The sequence below is a fragment of the Larimichthys crocea genome, chromosome XXIV (assembly GCF_000972845.2).
Source record: "Larimichthys crocea isolate SSNF chromosome XXIV, L_crocea_2.0, whole genome shotgun sequence".
In the NCBI taxonomy this organism is placed as follows: Eukaryota; Metazoa; Chordata; class Actinopteri; family Sciaenidae; genus Larimichthys; species Larimichthys crocea.
The window spans coordinates 5,148,838-5,170,538 of NC_040034.1; the positions used below are offsets into that span (position 1 = coordinate 5,148,838).

General features: G+C 47.0%; 2 protein-coding genes across 8 annotated transcripts in view; one reads left to right on the plus strand and one right to left on the minus strand.

Annotated features, from left to right (window-relative positions):
• The window catches only part of loxl3b (lysyl oxidase-like 3b), an 18,295-nt gene extending 4,647 nt beyond the window's left edge, over positions 1–13,648 (plus strand). Inside the window, exons 4-16 of one of the 7 annotated variants that reach the window (XM_027274862.1) lie at positions 1,384–1,601; positions 3,766–3,831; positions 6,069–6,125; positions 7,149–7,356; positions 7,429–7,609; positions 8,801–8,955; positions 9,572–9,742; positions 11,206–11,365; positions 11,446–11,689; positions 11,997–12,112; positions 12,194–12,330; positions 12,916–13,027; positions 13,107–13,648. In XM_027274862.1, the coding sequence (XP_027130663.1) occupies positions 1,384–1,601; positions 3,766–3,831; positions 6,069–6,125; positions 7,149–7,356; positions 7,429–7,609; positions 8,801–8,955; positions 9,572–9,742; positions 11,206–11,365; positions 11,446–11,689; positions 11,997–12,112; positions 12,194–12,330; positions 12,916–13,027; positions 13,107–13,180 (1,899 nt within the window). In that variant the 3' untranslated portion in view covers positions 13,181–13,648. Of the gene's footprint in view, positions 1–1,383; positions 1,602–3,765; positions 3,832–4,626; positions 4,977–6,068; positions 6,126–7,148; positions 7,357–7,428; positions 7,610–8,800; positions 8,956–9,571; positions 9,743–10,156; positions 10,313–11,205; positions 11,366–11,445; positions 11,690–11,996; positions 12,113–12,193; positions 12,331–12,915; positions 13,028–13,106 lie in introns of those variants that run through there. The other 6 variants (XM_027274863.1, XM_027274864.1, XM_019260644.2 and 3 more) reach the window with 6 other exon arrangements.
• A 1,073-nt stretch (positions 13,649–14,721) lies between these two features.
• The window catches only part of mrps26 (mitochondrial ribosomal protein S26), a 7,775-nt gene continuing 795 nt past the window's right edge, over positions 14,722–21,701 (minus strand). The window contains 5 exon segments of the mRNA XM_027274963.1: positions 14,722–15,047; positions 15,131–15,254; positions 15,361–15,507; positions 19,402–19,442; positions 19,444–19,531. Coding sequence (XP_027130764.1) covers positions 14,916–15,047; positions 15,131–15,254; positions 15,361–15,507; positions 19,402–19,442; positions 19,444–19,531 — 532 coding nt within the window. The 3' untranslated portion in view covers positions 14,722–14,915.

Below are 21,701 nucleotides of genomic sequence, written 5' to 3' on the forward strand. Positions count from 1 at the left end.
TGTTACGTAGTTCATTAGTTTCTCTTTTGTCTGTTTTTACCACCGGCACAGGGAGTTTTATTTTGAAAATCCACAGGATTCTCTGTGCTGTTTGTGTGTGTGGCTTCCTGTCAGCTCGAGCTGCTCCTCAGGTCAAGTGACAAAATTACAACAGACGTGTAATTCACGTGTAGCCGAGACGTGTCTGAAACGGACAAAATCCACGACTGACCAGAGAACCCAAAGAGACACAACCTGCAGTTCCTCTAACGTCCACTTGAAGCTGGCTGCAGAAGTGAGTCAGTCTCCATAAGTCCCCATGTCAGGTCCACTGATGATCGACGTCTTTACCGATTTTTAGATTAGCAGGACTGCCAACATGGCAGCGTCCAGAAACTGTCCTCCACTGTCTAAAACCTGGACGTAGTCTCCGTGACGTCCCCGCAGACTGTCTAAAACCTGGACGTAGTCTCCGTGACGTCCCCGCAGACTGTCTAAAACCTGGACGTAGTCTCTGTGACGTCCCCGCAGACTGTCTAAAACCTGGGACGTATTCAGTCTCTGTGACGTCCTCACAGACTGTCTGAAACCTGGGCGTAGTCTCCGTGACGTCCACGCAGACTGTCTAAAAACCTGGACGTATAGTTCTGTGACGTCCCCGCAGACTGTCTAAAACCTGGACGTAGTCTCCGTGACGTCCCCGCCGACTGTCTAAAACCTGGACGTAGTCTCCGTGACGTCCCGCAGACTGTCTAAAACCTGGACGTAGTCTCTGTGACGTCCCCGCAGACTGTCTAAAACCTGGACGTAGTCTCCGTGACGTCCCCCGCAGATGTCTAACAACCTGGACGTAGTCTCCGTGACGTCCCTGCAGACTGTCTAAAACCTGGACGTAGTCTCCGTGACGTCCCTGCAGACTGTCTAAAACCTGGACGTAGTCTCTGACTGACGCTGAAATAAATCAAAACCTATTTTATATATATTAAATATTTATAAAGACAGTAAACGGAGCTCTTCCCTCCGTCCTGCTCCAGTGGAATCATTGACAGAGTGTGTGTGTGTGTGTGTGTGTGTGTGTGTGTGTGTGTGTGTGTGTGTGTGTGTGTGCTCACTAACCTTCTCTGGATAAATAAAGATGGAAGCTGTTTCCAGCTGCTCGTCCTTTGGTCTTTGAAGCCGTCCCAGGTGAACGAGGTTAGACCGGGGCTGGAGACAGACCGACTGGATGAGGGCGGTTCAGATGAGTCCAGTTCAGTCTGGACCACAGGCTGTGTTTTCCACACTAACCACAGTGGAAGTGACTCACTCTGCTGCTAATCAGAGAGATTGTTAGTGAGACCTGAGTCTGCTCCTCATCGTGCACGTGAACATTTCTATTCATTTCAATCTGGATTATTGGAACAGGCTCAGGTGGATGAGAACAGGATCGAGGTGGTGCGACTCCGGCCCGTGGTGGCCATGGCCAGAAAGAAGATGCCCGTCACGGAGGGCGTGGTGGAGGTGAAGTACAAAGACGGCTGGGCGCAGATCTGCGACCTGGGATGGACGATCAAGAACACGCGTGTGGTCTGCGGCATGCTGGGATTCCCCCACGAGAAGAAAGTCAACAAGAACTTCTACAAGTAAGTGAAGTGTTACTCCTGCAGCAGGCGTGTTCTGACAGAGGATGGTGCGTGCATCTTCATCAGATCCTCTGCGGTCTCAGGGATGTTTGTTTGAGTCAATAACACGTCGAGAAGGTTCGATCTGGAGATCCGTGAAGACGTTTCACCGCTCGTCCAAGAAGCTTCTTCATTTCTGACTGAGAGTGTTTCTCCAGGCCGGATCGTGGAGCGAGCCGACCTTCACCTGGTCCGTTAGTGCTGGTTGTTGTTGACCGGTGTCCACACTGGACCTCAGGTGACTCTCTGGTGAAACATCTTCACGGATCTACAAACACGTCCTCAGATTGAACCTTCACAAAGGTCTAACCTGAACATGTTTCTTCTAAAGTTGAGCTCAGGATCAGATCATCTTTTCTTCAGAAGTCTTTAGACTGATCTCCGTGCAGACTGTTTGTGTCCGTCGGTGGGAACTGGAATAACTTCCTCATCGACACATGAGCGATGTTTGCTGCGGCCTGTTTGACATTCCCGTGGTTTCAGCCTGAAGCAGAGTGAACGGAGCTGCTCTGTTTACTGGAAACTTTCTCTTCCATCAGTGAAACCTCCGATTGTTCTCTGGCTCTGGTTTCTCCTCTCTGAGGATGTCTCTGTGAATGTGTGAGCAGGTCACATGTTTCATGTCCTCGCTCTGTTCGCTGCAGAGCGATCATTGTATCTGCCCGCAGGGATGGAGGAGGAACAGGAAACCAGCTGATGAGTCAGAACATGTTTGATTTGTTGCAGGATTAGCTGCTTTCTTCTGTTTTATATTTATATATATATTTGTATAACCACACTGTCACGTAGACGAACAGCTGGGTCGTGAACAGGATCGGTTTCAGTTTGATATGAAACACTCTCAGAATAAAGAACGGGTGACCAGACACCGTGTGAAGCTGCCGTGCTGGCTGACCTGCTTCTTCCTCCGCCTGTCTAATCTCTCAGTCAGCACAGACGTGGATCACCGTGGACCTGTTCCGGCTTCATTCACAGCCACACAGCTTTGAGCCTGTGTTGTATCAGTTTGTGTAAACCGTCTGTCAGTGGACCGGTGATGATAAATTCTTTAGTTTCTCAGTTATCCTCCGATCACGCTGCCTCGTTGCCTGGTCAGGCCTCACGTCAACATGCTGTCCAGCTCCTGATCCAGGCTGCACACTGAAACTCTTCAGATGATCCAGGACGTGGCGGCTCGCCTGCATAATAAGAATAATATAAATTCAGCTGCTTCATTAGAGATTAATGCTCAGTGTTCTTCACTAATGAACACTGGATGGACTGCACGTCAGGCCGTGCTGTGGTCTGAGGACGCTGGCGTCTGTTTGTCCTCCAGTATGACTGCACACATTCCTGGCTGGCCTCCAGCTGCAGCGTTGGACTCTGCAGGTTCACAGGAGTACGAGGGGAAACGTGTGTTTTCTCTCAGGCGTGTGTGAAGGCTGAAAGCGTCCGGAGGTTTGTTGGGCACATAATGCACAGACAACAATGACGGGAGTGAACCAACCTGAACACAACATGAACCCACTGAACTGTTACCAGCTCTTAACTCAAGTGAGATCTTCTGGATCATCTGCAGAGTTTCAGTGTGCAGGCCGGGAGGTCCGTCAGGAGGACGGACACAGACTGGATCAGGAGCTGGACAGCATGTCGAGTCAGGCGAGGCCTGACGTGATCAGAGAAGCTGAACTGGTCATCGATCAGGACTTCCAAGTTTCTCTCCACCCTGTTAGAGGCGAGACAGGAGGCAGTGGCTGCACCTGGTGCTGAGGTGTTGAAGAACCTCGGTGCTGCTGGTTGTGGATAGTTGGAATAGTTGTTTAATTGTGAAGGCCCGACGGTGACCTGAAGTCTGAACCGCCACACACCGGAGACCTGAGGAATGTCAGAAATGTTCTTCACCCGCTGCATGTTACCTTAAACACGTGTGTGTGTGTGTGTGTGTGTGTGTGTGTGAGTGTGTGTGTGTGTGTGTGTATGTGTGTGTGTGAGAGTGTGTGCGTGCGTGCGTGTGTGTGTGTGTGTCTGTGTGTGTGTGTGTGTGTATGTGTGAGAGTGTGTGTGTGTGTGTGTGTGTGTGTGTGTGTGTGTTTGCATGCCGTCTCTCTCCTGTGTGTGATGTGATCTGGCTGTCTCACTGTTGCAGACGTCTGAGAAAGCGAGCGGCCGTGAAGGTCTCCAGGCCAAAGGTTAATGTTTCAGCCGGTGGAAGGTACACAGTCCTGGGAAACCCACCGTCCTGCTCCGCCTGCAGCACATTAACGTAGCTCTGACGTGGGTTTCCTGTTGGAGTAGACTTTAACCATTCAGCTCCCGTAGTCGACCTCTGATGTCTCAGACTGACGGCGTGCAGCATGTGTAGACTCTGATTCGATCTCATGGTCTGTGTGTCCACTCACATGGCACAGATTGATAAACTGATCAAAGGCACAAATGATTTCAAACAATACAAACATGTACAGTTCATTTGGACTTTTTGAGCCTCTTGATGATGGACAGATGTTTTCAATCTGTGCCGTGTCCGTGACGGGGTGGGCTTCACTAACTTCTGATCTCAGGTTCTTCAACCAAAAAACTCAAAACGTCAAGAGTTCAAACTTACAAGAAACGATCCGAGTCCGGTAGAATCTGCAAACAATCGACAGCGTTTGTTTTAGTCGAGGGGGCGGAGGGGTGGAGGGGCGGTTGGAGTTTGCCACGTTGAACGAGGAGAGAGGAAGTCAGTCCATCCAAAAACAATTAATTCACACACACGATGAAGCAGAGGACGACGAAGACGTTAAAGGACGAAGCTGACTGTCTGTTTACATTTATGTTTGGATAGGACAGACTTTCTATTTAAAATTAATTCCCAGAATTCCCGTGGAGTTTCTGATTTGGAATCTTTCCCAAAAATTCACCAGCTTAACTTCCCATGGAAACTTTCTGGAAATTCAGTGGAAACATTCTGCCCCTTTGCAACCCTAATGAAGGAGGCGTCGTAAGAGAGAGAAACAAAGTGTTACACATGAAGTCTGCTTAAAGTCAGACAGTGGACAGGAAGTGGGACACCTCCAGAGGAAGACGGTGTTTGAGAGACGCTCGCTCGTCTGTCTCGATGTCGTGTCCTCTCCAGCCTCCCTCAGGTCCAGAGCAGACTGATTAGATAACTGGATGCAGGTGTGCTGATCACCTGATGCAGCTCCACTCAGTATCTTCACTGCAGCCTCTGGTGTTAAGTTGATCTCTGCTGTATTCACCGGTTTAATGCCTAAACTCTCGTGACTGAGTTTGGAGGACTTAGTTCTGCAGATTCTAACGGACTCGACTTCCTGACAGAAGTTAAAGAACCCGCCCGCCTGCCTGCATCATTTCAAAGTAATCATAGTAGTCATACATAAAACCAACCAATGTGCTAACTGCAGGTTCACATTGTGCAGTCAGTAGTTTGTACTAACAGACATGTCAGCGGTCAAGCTTTACATGTCATGCACTGTTGTCAAAAGTATGTGGACGCACAAACTCAGTCATATTTCTTTCATCCCCAGATGTGTGTCCACATACTTTTGTCAGAATAACTGATTAATGTCACATTTAATCGATTTGATTTGTGTTTATTTACATGCATTCAGAAAGGACGTGTCACTTTCAGCTCATCTCTGCAAATTATGAATGTAATGTGATACAAGCAGAAATCACAGCGTCACGTGTGGACAAGCGTGTTGAAGGTGACACGTCCTCTGAACAGTGGAACTAAAGTAACTGTGCTTCATGTCACCTCGTGTTCTCTAACTGTGCTTCATGTCACCTCGTGTTCTCTAACTGTGCATCGTGTCACCTCGTGTTCTCTAACTGTGCATCGTGTCACCTCGTGTTCTCTAACTGTGCATCATGTCACCTCGTGTTCTCTAACTGTGCTTCATGTCACCTCGTGTTCTCTAACTGTGCATCATGTCACCTCGTGTTCTCTAACTGTGCATCGTGTCACCTCGTGTTCTCTAACTGTGCATCGTGTCACCTCGTGTTCTCTAACTGTGCATCGTGTCACCTCGTGTTCTCTAACTGTGCATCGTGTCACCTCGTGTTCTCTAACTGTGCATCGTGTCACCTCGTGTTCTCTAACTGTGCATCGTGTCACCTCGTGTTCTCTAACTGTGCATCGTGTCACCTCGTGTTCTCTAACTGTGCATCGTGTCACCTCGTGTTCTCTAACTGTGCATCGTGTCACCTCGTGTTCTCTAACTGTGCATCGTGTCACCTCGTGTTCTCTAACTGTGCATCGTGTCACCTCGTGTTCTCTAACTGTGCATCGTGTCACCTCGTGTTCTCTAACTGTGCATCGTGTCACCTCGTGTTCTCTAACTGTGCATCGTGTCACCTCGTGTTCTCTAACTGTGCATCGTGTCACCTCGTGTTCTCTAACTGTGCATCATGTCACCTCGTGTTCTCTAACCCGTGTTTACCTTGCAGGCCGGCATCCAAAGCTAAAGCTAACTCTAAGTCTAAACCGAGCAGCGCAGCTAAAAGGTAACGTGAGGTCGAGGGTCCGTGTGTGAATCCTGAGTGTTGGCGCCTCAGAACAAAAAGCTGCAGTTAGAATCATTAAAGTCCTGATGGATCCTCTTTAAAACACTCTGTTCATTCATGCATTAAATAATAAAACGTCACTTCTGTATGAAACATGAAGCTGCAGCCAGTTAGCTTAGCTTAGCATAAATTAACCTTCAGTAAATACTCTGATTACTTTGACGTTAACTGTTGAACCTTAGAGTGATCCGTGTGGATCGTTTGTATCCCCGACCTCGTTCTTTCAGTCACCACCCACAGTGAGGGCTGGAACGTAGACGGACCGGAACATCGAGAGCTTTGAGCGCTCTCTGAACCACACCGGTCCATTTTCCCGAACTCCTTCTTTTGGGGCACCAGGTGTTAAAGGAGGGAACGATCCACTGTTTATGAACTCGGACTTGGAGGTGCTGAAGGTCGCGGCCCGATGACACCAACAGAACCACATCGTCTGCAAACAGCAGAGTGATCCAAACCGGACACTTCCTCAGCCGGCTGCACCTTGAGACCCCGTCCATGAAGATCATGAACAGAATCGTGGACGAGGGGCGACCTCGTTAAGTCCAACACGTTTGTTCTCCCTCAGCGCCCCCTACAGGACGGATAGAACAGTTTACAGTCTTTATGCTAAGCTAAGCTAAGCTAAGCTAAGCAGCTACTGGCTCCAGCTACATATTAATTATCATTAATGCTTTATTGTTTATTTCATGTTTGAATCATTTCAAGTCATTAGCTTCATTTATTTGAATGATCTGCTCTGAATTCAACTGGTTTATTCATTTAAGTGATTGTCTATCTACGACTAATCAGTGTTTATTTGCATATTCAAAGTTAATTTGCATATTCAAGGTTAATTTGCATATTCAAGGCTAATTCGCATATTCAAGGTTCATTCGCATATTTAAAGTTTATTTGCATATTTAAAGTTAATTTGCATACTGAGAGCAGACAGTGTGCAAACACATTCCTCGCCTGTCTCTGCAGATTATATTTGGAGCGTCAGAAGAACTTCTACCACCTCCACTCTGTGGCGTGCACAGGTACCGAGGTCCACCTGGCAGCCTGCACGCTCGAGTTCAGCAAACCCAACGCCACGTCCACCTGTGCGGGCGGCACGGCGGCCGTGGTCAGCTGCATGCCGGGGCCGATGTTCATGCAGAGCAGCGGCTCCAAGAAGAAGCTTAAGATATCGGTACAGTAGACTTGAACTTCAGAGAGACGTGCTGAAGGTTCCAATGTTATTTATGAGTCTGTTTGTCACCAGAACAACGTGAGGCTGAAGGGAGGCTCCAGGCTGGGCGAGGGTCGGGTGGAGGTGCTCAAAGATAACGAGTGGGGGACGGTGTGCGACGATCGCTGGAACCTGCAGTCGGCCAGCGTCGTCTGCAGGGAGCTCGGCTACGGCAGCGCCAAGGAGGCTCTGACGGGAGCACGCATGGGACAAGGTGAGGAGACGAATGAGGAGCTGTGGCAGATCTCCTTCTTACGTGGTGGGAGGAGCAGGAGAGCTGAAGGAGTCCAGACTAGACTGGACTCCATCAGTCTGTCTGCAGCTCGTCTGATGAGGCTTCACTGAAGTTTGACTCGTCTGGTAACACTGAAACCAAAAAAACAGAATGAAGCTGCTTCCTGCTCAAAGAAGAGAAAGAAACACGTTTAATCAGAGTAAAGCATCGACAGTTCAACCTCTGGGACACTGATCGGATCAGGTGGGTGGTGAATGGACTCATGTCTCCTTTCTAGTCTTCTGACCACTCAAAGCGCTTCACACTGATGGTTCAGCCTCAGGAGCAGTTTGGGGTTCAAGGAGACCTCAGATGATTTTTATCATTCATGTCTCCTCCATCCATCCCATACAGAAGCTTCATGCATCATCAGTGACGTCACCTCGCCGTGCAGCAGGAAGGTCACAGGAAGTCAAAGTAATATATATGAAAGTGTCAAAATAAAAGCACCAGCTCATCTTCATGGAGGTGTGTGTACATTTCCACCAAAGAAGAAGAAACAAAGAAGTCTTTTGAAGGAGCGCTGTGCAGGAAGTGGGCCGGTCAGCAGCAGCATACCTGCTCTGTGCTCAGGCCGATGTCAGACCACCGGCTGGAAACATTCCCAGACGTCAAAGTCGGAAACGGGCTCATTCCTTTACCAGGAATCTCATGATAGGATCAGCTCATGGAGCCCGACTCCGAGTTTAAAGGAACAGAGAGCGACCGATGGGAACGTTCAACACGGCAGACAGAAACTTCTGAAATATTCCAGAAACTTCTGAAATATTCCAGAAACTTCTGAAATATTCCAGAAACTTCTGAAATATTCCAGAAACTTAACGTGGAATCCACAGTCTCTGATATAAAATGCTGCACAAACAAAAGTTCAGACAAACATGAACTGACCTGGATTCTTCTAATCGGACCTCATTAAAATGTTTCAGCAGCTTAACGAGCAATTAAGACTTTAACTCTTCACTGTACTCAGACTTTTAACATGTCTGTCTGTCTACCTGTCTCTCTCTCTGCCTGTCTGCCTGTCTGTCTGCCTGTCTGCCTGTCTGTCTGTCTCTCTCTCTCTTTGCCTGTCTGTCTGTCTCTCTGTCTGTCTGCCTGCCTGTCTGTCTCTCTGTCTGTCTGCCTGTCCAGGTATGGGTCCGATCTACATGAACGAGGTGAAGTGTCTGGGTGTGGAGAAGTCCGTCTGGAGCTGTCCCTTTAAGAACATCACGTCAGAGGACTGTCAGCACATGGAGGACGCCGCTGTCCGCTGCAACGTGCCGTACATGGGCCTGGAGAACTCGGTCAGAGCTGAACTTAAAGAACATGAATCAAACTGTTGTTCTAGTCAGAACTGATGTAGACACAGGAACCTTTCTAACCTTCACGCTCACTCAGTGATCCACTGCTGTCACCACAACACTGAAAATCATTTGACATTTTGTCTTTTCTGGAGTTTGAGGTTAAATCATTTGAAAGCAGCTCTGCTCTTCAGCCACGGAGCTCCTCAGTCTACGTGTCCACCACGTTAAACTCAGATCTCTAACTCTGACTACAAAGCAGTCTCTGGACATGACACATCTGTCCTCTACAGCTGGACATGACACATCTATCCTCTACAGCTGGACATGACACATCTGTCCCTCCACAGCTGGACATGACACATCTGTCCCTCTACAAATGGACATGACACATCTGTCCCTCTACAGCTGGACATGACACATCTGTCCTCTCCAGTCCTCGTCCCTCTGAAGGACAAATGTCAAAGATAGTCAGTGTTCTGTGACAGCAGTGATCTCCTCTCAGTCGGTCCAGTTGGATAAAACTTGAATACATGATGTTTCAGTTTTTATCCAGCCCGGCTGCTGCGTGTGTTTCTGCCTCTGCTCTGTCGTCTCTAACCCGCTCGGCCCCGCACAGATCCGGATCACGGGAGGACGGACCCGTTACGAGGGCCGCGTGGAGGTGCTGAGCACCGACTCTAACGGGACCCAGAGCTGGGGCCTGATCTGTGGAGAGACCTGGACCACCAAGGAGGCCATGGTGGCCTGCAGGCAGCTGGGCTTGGGCTACGCTAACCAGGGCATGCAAGTAGGTTATTAACACCACCCGAGCAGAGCGGAGCTGCCTCCACCCGCTTCCTTTGAGTATATTTGACATATGCAAATATAACATACTGTCACCAACACATGCATGTTCAAATATGTGGAGCATGCTCATGCTTTAACACTCAGTCATATACTTGAACATGCGTGCATGTGTTAATGTCTGACAGTACACTCTGTTCTGCTGTCTGTGGGCAGCAGCAGCAGAAACAGACTCACATGAAGTTTCTAATCAAAGCAGTGAGCTCATGTGGAAAGCACGCTGACGTTCTCCTCGCCTAGAAACAGTCTGACCAAACTGCTTCAACAACAGCAACACGACGCGAGTCTCAGCCAGACAGCTCAGGGACAGGACAGGAAGTGTGTCCCCTCACTGACTCCCAGCAGGTCATTTCTGCAGATCCGGATAGTGGGCGGTCGGAGCACTTATGAGGGCCGGGTGGAGGTTCAGGTCGGCTCCAAGTGGGGCACAGTGTGCAGCTCAGGCTGGACCACAAGGGAGGCCATGGTGGTTTGCAGGCAGCTAGGGCTCGGCTACTCCATGCATGCCATCAACGTAAGTCTGAGCAAAGAGTCAAATCATTTATCGTGTCATAACGAGCAAAACAACAACAACATGAATAATTACAAACTTATCAAAGACGTGTCAGATTAATGCATAACTCTGACTTTTATTCTCACAGAGTTGTTGTGTTTCTACGGCAGCCCAGAAAGGACAAACTAAACACTTATTCATGCTCGGACAGAGGGGGTCATTTACATCCAGCTGTCCAAACAAATAATTCAGAGAGATTCTTTTAAATGATTTGCTTGTTTCATTGGATCAGTATAAAGTTTTTTCCCTGCAGAACAGAATAAAATGTTTCAGCGATCTTAAAGACTCTTAAAGACTCTTAAAGACTTAAAGACTGGTTTTATGTGACCGCGGCTCTCTGCTGCAGCCTTGAAGCTCGGCTGTAAACTGGGAGCTCGTTACACTGACATGCACTTAAACTAAATCACGGAGTGCGTCTCTAAACACGAGCGATAAACGTCAGGTTTTAGTGTCATTTCCCCGAATCAAAGAGAAACCCGTTTTCTCCAGCCGCAGAACAAAATGCACAGAGACCGAGACTGAGGTCACCATGGCAACACCTGAACGCACCACAACACGATGACATGAGAGAGGACTGATGAAAAAAATAAAGTTGATATCTTTAGAAGTGATTGTACATTTTAAATATAGTTACCTGGAACACTGATAACTGGTCTACTTGTGCTGAGGCACTGAGAAACTCTCAGTGAGTCTTTGTCCTGCAGCGATCATAAACTCAGGATCACAGCGTGTCCTCAGCGAGCAGCCAGAAATGAGTCATGCACATCTGTTTCTGTCTGCAGATTATTTCCTGATCGATGCTGCGTATTTGTTTCTGTTTGTCTGTTTGTTCTCGTCTGAACCTTGAATTTAAGGAAACCTGGTACTGGGACAGCAGCAACGTGACGGAGATGATAATGAGCGGCGTGAAGTGCACGGGGAGCGAGATTTCTCTGGGTCACTGCCAGCATCACAAAACCGTCAGCTGCCAGAAGTCTGCAGCAAAGTTTGCAGCAGGAGTCATCTGCTCAGACAGTGAGTGTCCACGCAGAGACATCCACATGTTTATGAGATTATTACTGGAACTCCAGTCTGATCCTGCTGTCCGCCCCCAGCCGCCTCTGACCTCGTCCTGAACGCGCCTCTGGTCCAGCAGACGGTCTACATCGAGGATCGGCCTCTGCACATGCTCTACTGTGCTGCAGAGGAGGACTGCCTGTCCAAATCTGCAGCCCAGGCCAACTGGCCCTACGGACACCGACGCCTGCTCCGCTTCTCCTCCCAGATCCACAACATCGGCCGGGCCGACTTCAAGCCAAAGGCCGGGCGGCACTCGTGGGTCTGGCACGCCTGTCATGGGTAATGATGTCTTCATTAATATGCAGCTCTGATTAGATTGGACTGGAAGATCAAGAGCTCTAACCCGTCACTCCTGAATAAGACCCAGAGATACTTGAACTCCTTCACGTGGGGCAGCAGCTCGCTCCCAGGCCGGAGGAACAGTTCACTGGTGGAGAACCATGAACTCAGACTTGGAGGTCGCCTCCGTGCTGATGGTCAATCCATCAAACTGCACGTCCAGACCTTTGACTCTGATAAACGAAGTCTAACTTGTTGTGTGTCGTCAGTTATTAATGATTCATTAACAGCACGTTCTCCTCCACAGACACTACCACAGCATGAACATTTTCACCCACTATGACCTGCTCAACGCTAACGGTACCAAAGTGGCGGAGGGACACAAAGCCAGTTTCTGTCTGGAGGACACGGACTGTCAGGAAGGTGAGCGTGGTACTTCAGAACCAGAACCAGGAGCCGGTTTGGAGATCATCATTAGACTGATGCACATTCATGTTTCTTCAGGCGTTTCCAAACGGTACGAGTGCGCCAACTTTGGCGATCAGGGCATCACCGTGGGCTGCTGGGATCTGTACCGCCACGACATCGACTGCCAGTGGATCGACATCACGGACGTCAAACCTGGAAACTACATCATGCAGGTGAGACGCTGTGTTCACTCACAGAGGAAACACTCAGCTCCAACAAGTCTAAAGAAGACGGGCAACTGTCCAACAGCAACTTTGTAGATAATTAGATTGAACTTTACTGAACATGAAGTAGATATGTACAACACCACAGAGAAGACTGCAGGGAGTACTCAGGAACTGTTTCCATGAACGGAACATCACACGTCGCTATGATGGAGCCAACTCCACGAGCTGGGAAGAAATTCTTGTGATTTTGAATAATTCCTAATCTGGATTATGTCACCAGTGTTAAACATAAATCCAAAACATATACGACAAAGAAGCTTCAGTTAAAGTCTGAAAGAGCTGGTACATGAGCTGTTACTGTGAAACACTGAACTGAGTCTGGGAGGGTGAACTGGAGTGAAAACCTGCAGGAGCTCGATGAGATGCAGAGCAGGTGAGCATCAGCAGGTGAGCATCAGCAGGTGAGCATCAGTGGTGGTCGGTCGGTCGGTCAGCGCAGACAGACACAGAACACAGAGGACAGGAAACACCCGGAGGACAGCCAGTGTCTTCACCGTCCATGCTGTCGTATTAATGATGTCACCTCTTCAGGTTGTGATCAATCCAAACCACGAGGTTGCAGAGAGCGACTTCACCAACAACGCCATGAAATGCAACTGCAAATATGACGGACATCGAATCTGGCTCCATAACTGTCACATCGGTAAGCAGCCGTGACCAAATGAAGCAGCAGACGTGAACGTCCAACTCAGACTCCTCTGACGCTCTCTGTCCTTTTACAGGTGACGCGTTCAGCGAGGAGGCGGAGCGGAGGTTCGAGAAATATCCCGGGCAGCTCAACAACCAGGTTTCTTAATCAGCCGTAATGTAAAGTCGGTTTAACGAGTAAACACACACCGACACACACCAACACACACCGACACACACTCCTGCAGTGACGGAAGAATCCGGGCGATGTGTCGTACGTCTGAGTTTTTATACTTGAATATTCAAGTGCTTGTTTCTCTTCTCAGTCTGATGTGAGCTGATGCTATATTTTTCTAAAGTCTGTGTCTGACAGATGTACAGCCTCTTCTCCTGTTGAATGTTTTTTTATAACCATTATGTTTGTTTGTCAAACCCGAGGCAGCTCTGTGAAAGTCTGACTTCACGCTGGGCATTATGGACGGTTTGTTCAGGTTCCACCTGTCTCCACAGATATCATACTTGTGAATGTATTTATTGCTCATTGTTGTCATGTGTAGCTCTGCTGTCTCGTGAACGTAGACGTGTATGTATGCTGATGTAATCACACCCTGCACCAATAAAAGGAGAGGAACGATGAGCTGTGTCCGAGAGCTTCTTTGACTTCACTTCTGTCCTGAGATGAACATGTGCAGAAGGTTCTGGGTGTCACAGATCACCCTGCCCACCACAGACTGGCCAAACATCTGCAGCAGATGTTGGAGGACCTCAGTCTTCTCTCTACATGTTTGCTGTCCAGTCCAACCTGTCGTCGACCTCCATGCGATGTGCTTTGTTCCTGCTGAAGTCCAACCACCATCTCCTCGCTCTCTGTTCAGCTGCAGATGGTTGGTCCTGGTCCTGGTCCGCCCTCGATACAGCCAGTTCTCTGAGTTATTCTGGAAGTCCGATGTGTGCAGGCTGAAGACGACAGAGCGCCATGCTGGAAGACCACAATGACACACCTGAGATTGAACTTCTTGTCTTTGTCACCAGCTCAAAGTGGACCTTCATTATTGCAGCACGTTGGCTTCACAGACTCAGAGCGGACACAGGTCTGAGGCTGACTGAGAGTAGATACTGAGTCTACATGAACTGTCCACACCTGACTGAGCTGCTAATCCACGCTTCATCTCAATCTGCTCTGTCGTGCTGCTAATAATCCCGGAGGTCGACAATCCCATGAACCTCTGCAGTGATCACGTGAACCGTGTCACCTCCTGTGAACAAAGATAAGTCTAAAATCATTTTGTTATTGGAGGTTCATCCTCCAACATGAGGCTGAACTGCGACACAGCGAGGACGTGAACCTGTGAGCAGATGTTCAGACGTTCATGATATACTGTGTGTGAGGGATTTAGTGCCGAGGCGTGGTGTGTGATGCATGTGAAGTATTTGATGCAAAGCAGGTTTGTGACTCGTGACTCATCATTTACAGATTTCAATGTGTTCCAGATGTTTTGGTTCACGCGTCGCCTCACTCTGCAGGTCCACGTCCTCCATCATCAGCCTGCACAGCTGGAGCACAGTGAAACATGCAGAGCTGCAGAGCAGCGCCTCCTGGAGGGAGGGAGCCTCACATGCAGGACCAAAGGCCGTGATGTGACAAGTAGAGTTATATATTATATAACCTCAGCCTGGACACAGACAGCTTCATGTTCACAGACTCACTGATTTAGTGGAAACTCAAACATTTAATTTACTCTACACAGATTATCATGAGACAGGAACGATCACAACATGCTGAGTCATGCTGGTCCAACACGTGTCCAACACGGCCTGGTTCTGATCACATGACGGCACATTAACCCTCCAGTGACACTGAAGAGATGAAGAGATCATCTTCTTCTTCTTCTGTCGTCAGCGTTTCACTGCAGCGTCGTCTGTTTAACAACGCGTCCTTCTCTGTCGATGGCAAAGTTGTAGTTCTTTGGATTGTCCAGAGCGTCTTCTATCCGCTGGTCCAAGTTCTCCATGGTGATGAAGTTCTTTGCGTCCTCCTGTAAGAGTCAAAGGTCAAAGAACGTCATCTTCTCCGTCTCTTGTACTCATGCACATCTGCAGACAGACTGACAGCTCGTACCTGCAGCTGCAGGATTTCCTGCTCTCTCTCTCGGATGAACTCCTGCTGCTCTCGCTCTCGCTTCACGGCAGCTTCCTGCTGCTTCCTCTCAGCTTCCTCCTCCTCCACCCGGATCCTCTGAATCCTGACGGACACACACACACACACACACACACACACACACACACACACACGATCAGCTGGCACTTTCCAAACACACACCTTCAAACTGAAGCTCTTCTTCTTCTTACCTGAGCTTCAGCAGGCGGAGGTTCTCCTGGTTGTTCCAGGCCATGAGGGCTCGGTGCTCCTCCGCCTCCTGCCTCGCCCTCTCCTCCGCCAGGGAGCCCGTCTCCTCCTCGTACTTCTTTCGAAGCACCTCCTCCTTGAACTCCAGGCTGGCCAGAGGACAGGAACAGGTTAATGCACAGTCAACAACAGCATCCTGTTTGAATCCTTTCATGTCTCTCTGCTTGTAACAGTGACACCTGGTGGTTACAATCAGCACTGCAGCAATGTTTGATTTCATGATGTCAGTTTCATTTGGTTTGAGAGAGAAAGGAGACGTTACAGTCTGACTGTTGGACAGCGTTACGTCCAGCAGAACAACGTCCTCTGTAGAGGACACACTGCAGACGTCAGTCACATTAGACAGGCGTCCTCTGTAGAGGACACACTGCAGACGTCAGTTACATTAGACAGGCGTCCTCTGTAGAGGACACACTGCAGACGTCAGTAACTTCTCTGTGACTTCATAACTTCTGACTTCATAACTTCTCTGACTTCATAACTTCTCTGACTCCATAACTTCTCTGTGTTTGTATCTTTTCAGTGTCTGTGTCTGTATCTTTACAGTGTCTGTATCTTTTCAGTGTCTGTGTCTGTATCTTTACAGTGTCTGTGTCTGTATCTTTACAGTGTCTGTGTCTTTACAGCGTCTGTGTCTGTGTCTTTACAGTGTCTGTATCTTTACAGCGTCTGTGTCTGTATCTTTACAGTGTCTGTGTCTTTACAGTGTCTGTGTCTGTGTCTTTACAGTGTCTGTATCTTTACAGCGTCTGTGTCTGTATCTTTACAGTGTCTGTATCTTTACAGTGTCTGTGTCTGTATCTTTACAGTGTTTGTATCTTTACAGTGTCTGTGTCTGTATCTTTACAGTGTCTGTGTCTGTATCTTTACAGTGTCTGTATCTTTACAGTGTCTGTGTCTTTACAGTGTCTGTATCTTTACAGTGTCTGTATCTGTATCTTTACAGTGTCTGTATCTTTATCTTTACAGTGTCTATCTTTATCTTTACAGTGTCTGTATCTTTACAGTGTCTGTATCTTTACAGTGTCTGTATCTGTATATTTACAGTGTCTGTATCTTTACACTGTCTGTATCTTTACAGTGTCTGTATCTTTACACTGTATCTTTACAGTGTCTGTGTCTGTATCTTTACAGTGTCTGATGTCCTGTATCTTTAGCAGTGTTCTGTAGCGTTAACAGTTTCTGTGCGTTACAGTGTCCTGTGTCCTTTACCGTGTCCTGTGGCTTTACAGTGTCGTGTCTCTGTTCTTTACAGTGTCTGTATCTTACAGTGGTCTGGGTTTTTACAGTGTCCTGTAAAATCGTTACAGTGTCTGGTATCTTTACAGTGTCTGTGTCCTGTATCTTTACAGTGTCTGTAATCATTTACAGTGTCTGTATCGTTACAGTGTTCCTGTACTTTTACAGTGTCCCCTGTGTCCGTAGCTGTTACAGTGTATGTATCTTTACAGTGGCTGTGTCTGTATCTTTACAGTGCTGTGGCCGGTATCTTTACTGTGTTCCCTGTTTGTCTGTGTCGGTATCGTTAACTGTGTCTGTATCCTTTACGTGTCTGTGTCTGTATCTTTACATGTCTGTGGGTCTGTATCTGACTACTGTGTCTGTATCTTTACAGTGTCTGGGTCTGTATCTTTACAGTGTCTGGTGTCCATGTATCTTTACTGTGTCTGTATCGTTTACAGTGTCTGTAAAGACTTTACAGTGGTCGGGGTCTTTAACAGTGTCTGTATCTTTACGGTGCCGGTATCTGATCGTTACAGTGTCTGTAAACTTTACAGTGTCTTGTGGGCCTGTATCGGTCTGTGTACTGGTAACTGTATCTTTACAGTGTCCTGTATCCTTTACAAGTGTCGGTGTCCTTACAGTGTCTGTGTCTGTAGCTTGTAACAGTGGTCTGTATCTTTACGTGTACTGTAGCTTTCAGTTCGGTGTCTGTATCTTTACTGTGTACTGTATCTTTAGTGTCACGGGGGTGTTTTTTATTACAGTGTCGGGAAAATCGTTACAGTGGCTGTGTCCCTTTACAGTGTCTGGATCTTTACAGTGTCTGTGTCTGTATCTGTAAGGGTCTGGTTCTTTACAGTGTCCTGTGTCTGTATCTTTACGGTGTCCTGTGTTTTTTACAGTGTCTGTATCTTTACGTGTCTGTGGTACTTTACAGTGTCTGTATCTTTACAGTGTCTGTGTATGTATCTTCTTTACAGTGTCTTGTGTCTTTGACAGTGTCGTGTCGTACAGGGTCCGTGTTAAAGTGTTGTATTTTAAAGTGTCTGTATATTTACAGTGTCGTGTGTCTGTATCTTACAGTGTCTGTATCTGTTAACAGTGTCTGTACGTGTACAGTGTCTGTGTCTGTATACTTTACAGTGTCTGTATCTTTACAGTGTCCTGGTAATCTTTACAGTGTCTGTATCGGCTTTACAGTGTCTTGTCTGTATCTTTACAGTGTCTGTATCTTTACAGTGTCTGTGTCTGATCGTGTACAGTGGTCTGTGTCTGTATCTTTACAGGTTCTGTGGCTGTGGTGGGTTCGTTACTTGTGTCCTGTATTTAGCAGTGTCTGTGTCTGTATCTTAACAGTGTCTGTGTATCTGTATCTTTTACTGTGTCTGTAGTCTGGATTTACAGTGTCTGTGTCTGTATCTTTACATGGTCTGTGTCTGTATCTTTTACTGTGTCGTGTAATCTTTAGCCAGTGTCCCTGTATCTTTCAGTGTCTGTGCTCTTACAGTGTCTGATCTGTACTGTGTCTGTAGCAGTATCTTTACAGTGTCGTGTATCTTTACAGTGTTCTTGCTGTGTCCTGTATCTTTACTGTGTCTGTAGCTGTATCTTTACAGTGTCTGTATCTTTACAGTGTCTGTGTCTCTTACAGTGTTGTCTGTGTCTGTATCTTTACAGTGTGGTGTACTTTACAGTGTCTGTGTCTGTATCTTTACGTGTCCTGTTGCTGTATCTTTTACTACGGTGTGTCGTATCTTTAGTGGTCCTGTGTTGTCTTTACAGTGTTCTGTATCTTACATGTCTGTGTCTTTACAGTGTCTGTATCTTTACATGTCTGTGTCTGTATCTTTACAGTGTCTGTATCTTTATCAGGTGTCTGTGTCTGTATCTGTACGTGTCTATCTGTGTATTTGTACAGGTGTCTGTATCTTCTTTTACAAGTGTCTGGTGCTCTTTACAGTGTCCTGTTACTTTACAGTGTCTGGTGTCTGATATGTTACAACAGTTCCTCAGTGCTGTATGTCTTTACAGTGTCGGTGTCGTGTATCTTTACAGTGTCTGTATCTTTACAGTGTCTGTATCTTTACAGTGTCTGTGGTCTGTATCTTTACGTGTCTGTAGCTTACAAGTGTCTGTGCTGTATCGGTTACAGTGCTGTTCTTAACGTGTCTGGGTCTGTATCTTTACAGTGGTCTGTGTATCTTTAAGTGTCGTTCGTATCTTACAGTGTTGTATTTTACAGGTCGTGTCTGTATCTTTACAGTGTCTGTATCTTACAGTGTCTGTCCCTTTGTCCCTGGGCTCAGGATTCTGACACACTGTGACGGCGTCTTCATGTTTGAAATCATGGTCCAAACATTGACAGTGTCTCACCACGTGTCTGCCGCTCATACGTCTGGAACCCGAGCTTCACATGAGCCGAATCAGAACACAGAATCAAGATAAGACTCATACTGAGGAGGTGTTTCCTTCAAGGTGTGTCGCGGTGGGGCGTGTCTCTACTCTGACTGTTACCCGCTGTGAACCAATCAGGAGGCCACTTTTATGTCCTGATAATGATGCTGCTCTGTGTTCTTACTGTGTCTCTGATCACAAAGACAATTAAACTTCTGTGTCATTAGATTTAAATGACGTTGTAATGTACGTTTAAAAGAATGTAACGTTTAAAATGAATGTCATTTAATTAACGTTAAATGAATGTAACGTTTAAATGTAACGTTTATAATGTACGATGAATAAACACGTTGTACTAAACATACCGGAGCGCCCTCGTGAGCAGCTGGTACTCCGAGTACCGGTCCCTTCAGGACCACCATCTCCGCCGGGTCCACCGGGGGCGGCACTTTGATCCGGCCCTTGGACTTGGCCACCGGGTCGGTTCGGGACTTTCTGCCGCGAACAGCTCCACGAGCACGGCACCTGGGCGCGAGGGAGCCGGGCCTGCTGCACGCTCCTCCCGCCGAGAACCGGGAACATGTCGGCGTGGACAGGTGACACGTGCAAGGGTGCGGGTTCTCCGGTTCCGGTTTCTTGTCGCTGTGTGTGTGTGTGTGTGTGTGTGTGTGTGTGTGTGTGTGGTGTGTGTTCAGCTGTTTCACTTGACAGACGTTAGAGCTCCGAGGCAGCGGCCATGTCCCGCGTCCTCTGACCGGAGAAGTGAACCTCATAAGCGCTAACAGCTGAGCCCTCGCCCCCTCTGAGAGGCGGCTCCGGGGGCTGCGACAGCTGAGTGAGCCGCTCATGGAGGAGAGAGATCATAACAGACTGATACAGTAATATATATTTATAAATATAATTGAATATAACGCTCGAACAATATAATATTTATAAATATAATATGAATATAACGGTCGATCTATATAAGATACATATAATGATCGTAATATATATTTTATAAATATAAAATAATAAACGGTCTGATACAGTATATATAGTTATAAATATAAGGAATAATAACAGACTGATACAGTAAATATATTTATAAATATAAAAATGGATAGAGATAACGGGTCTGATACATAATATATATTTATAAATAAAAAGTAATATGATATAGACGTCGATCACAGTATATATATTTATAATGAATATGAAATGATACACTGATACAGTAATATATAATTATAAAATAACTGAGAGCCTGTCTCTCGGGCGACTGACGCAGAGGAACCTGCCTGCTCTCAGGCCAGGGGAAAAGCTAGGACAACCCAAGGGCCACGACTGACAGGGGCCCAAAAAAATAGTGTAAACACCAAATAAAATGATTAACCAATCAATCACTGAGTTTATATATTCAAACTAATAATGAAATGAATTACTCGTTGTTTTTTACGTGTTCTGGGCAGTAAAGTTAAATAAAATGAAAACTTTAGCACATTTTTAATCTTCATCAAACAGTGAACTGCACTGCAGACTGTATGTAGACTGTATGGCAGACTGTATGAGACTGTAGGCAACTGTATGTAGACGTATGTAGACTGTAATGTAGAATGTATGTAACTGTATGCAGACTGTAGGTAGACTGTAGCAGACTGTATGTAAGACTGTATGGCAAGACTGTATGTAGAATGTATGTAGACTATATGCAGACTGTAATGTAGACGGTATGCAGACTGATGCAGACTGCACGTCAACTGATGTACGCAGACTGTATGTAGACTGTATGCAGACTGTAGGCAGACTGTATAGAGCTGTATGCAGACGTGTACGTACTGTATGCAGACTGTAGTTAGAACTGTATGCAGACTGTATGTAGACTGTATGTAGACTGTATGTAGACCTGTAATGCAGACTGTATGCAGACTGTATGTAGAATGTATTAGACTGTATGCAGACTGTATGCCAGACTGTATGTAGACTGTATGCAGACTGTATGTAGATGTATGTAGACTGATGACAGACTGTAGGCAGACTGGATGCAGACGGTAATGGAAAGAACTGTAATGCAGACTGTATGAGACTGGTAGTAGACTGTATGCAGACTGTATGTAGACTGTATGCAGCACTGTATCAGACTGGATGCAAAGACTGTATGGCAGACTGTATGAGACTGTATGTAGACTGTATGCAGACTGTATGCAGACTGTATCAGGACTGATGCAGATGTATGTAGACTGTATGCGCAGACTGAAGCGTAGAAGTATGCAACTGTAATGTAGAGACTGTATGCAGACTGTATCAGGCTGTATGCAGACTGTAGCAGACGTGTGTAGACTGTATTCAGGCTTGTATGCAGACTGTAGCAGACTGTGTAGACTGATTCAGGCTGTTACAGCTGTATGCAGACTGTATGCATGTGAATGATTCAGGCTGTATGCAGACTGTATGCAGACTGTATGACTGTATGCAGACTGTAAACGTAGACTGTAATGTTCGGGCTGTATGCAGACTGTATGTAGACTGTATGCAGACTGTATGCAGACTGTATGTAGACTGTATGCAGACTGTATGCAGACTGTATGTAGACTGTATGCAGACTGCACTGCAGACTGTATGTAGACTGTATGTAGACTGCACTGCAGACTGCACTGCAGACTGTATGTAGACTGTATGCAGACTG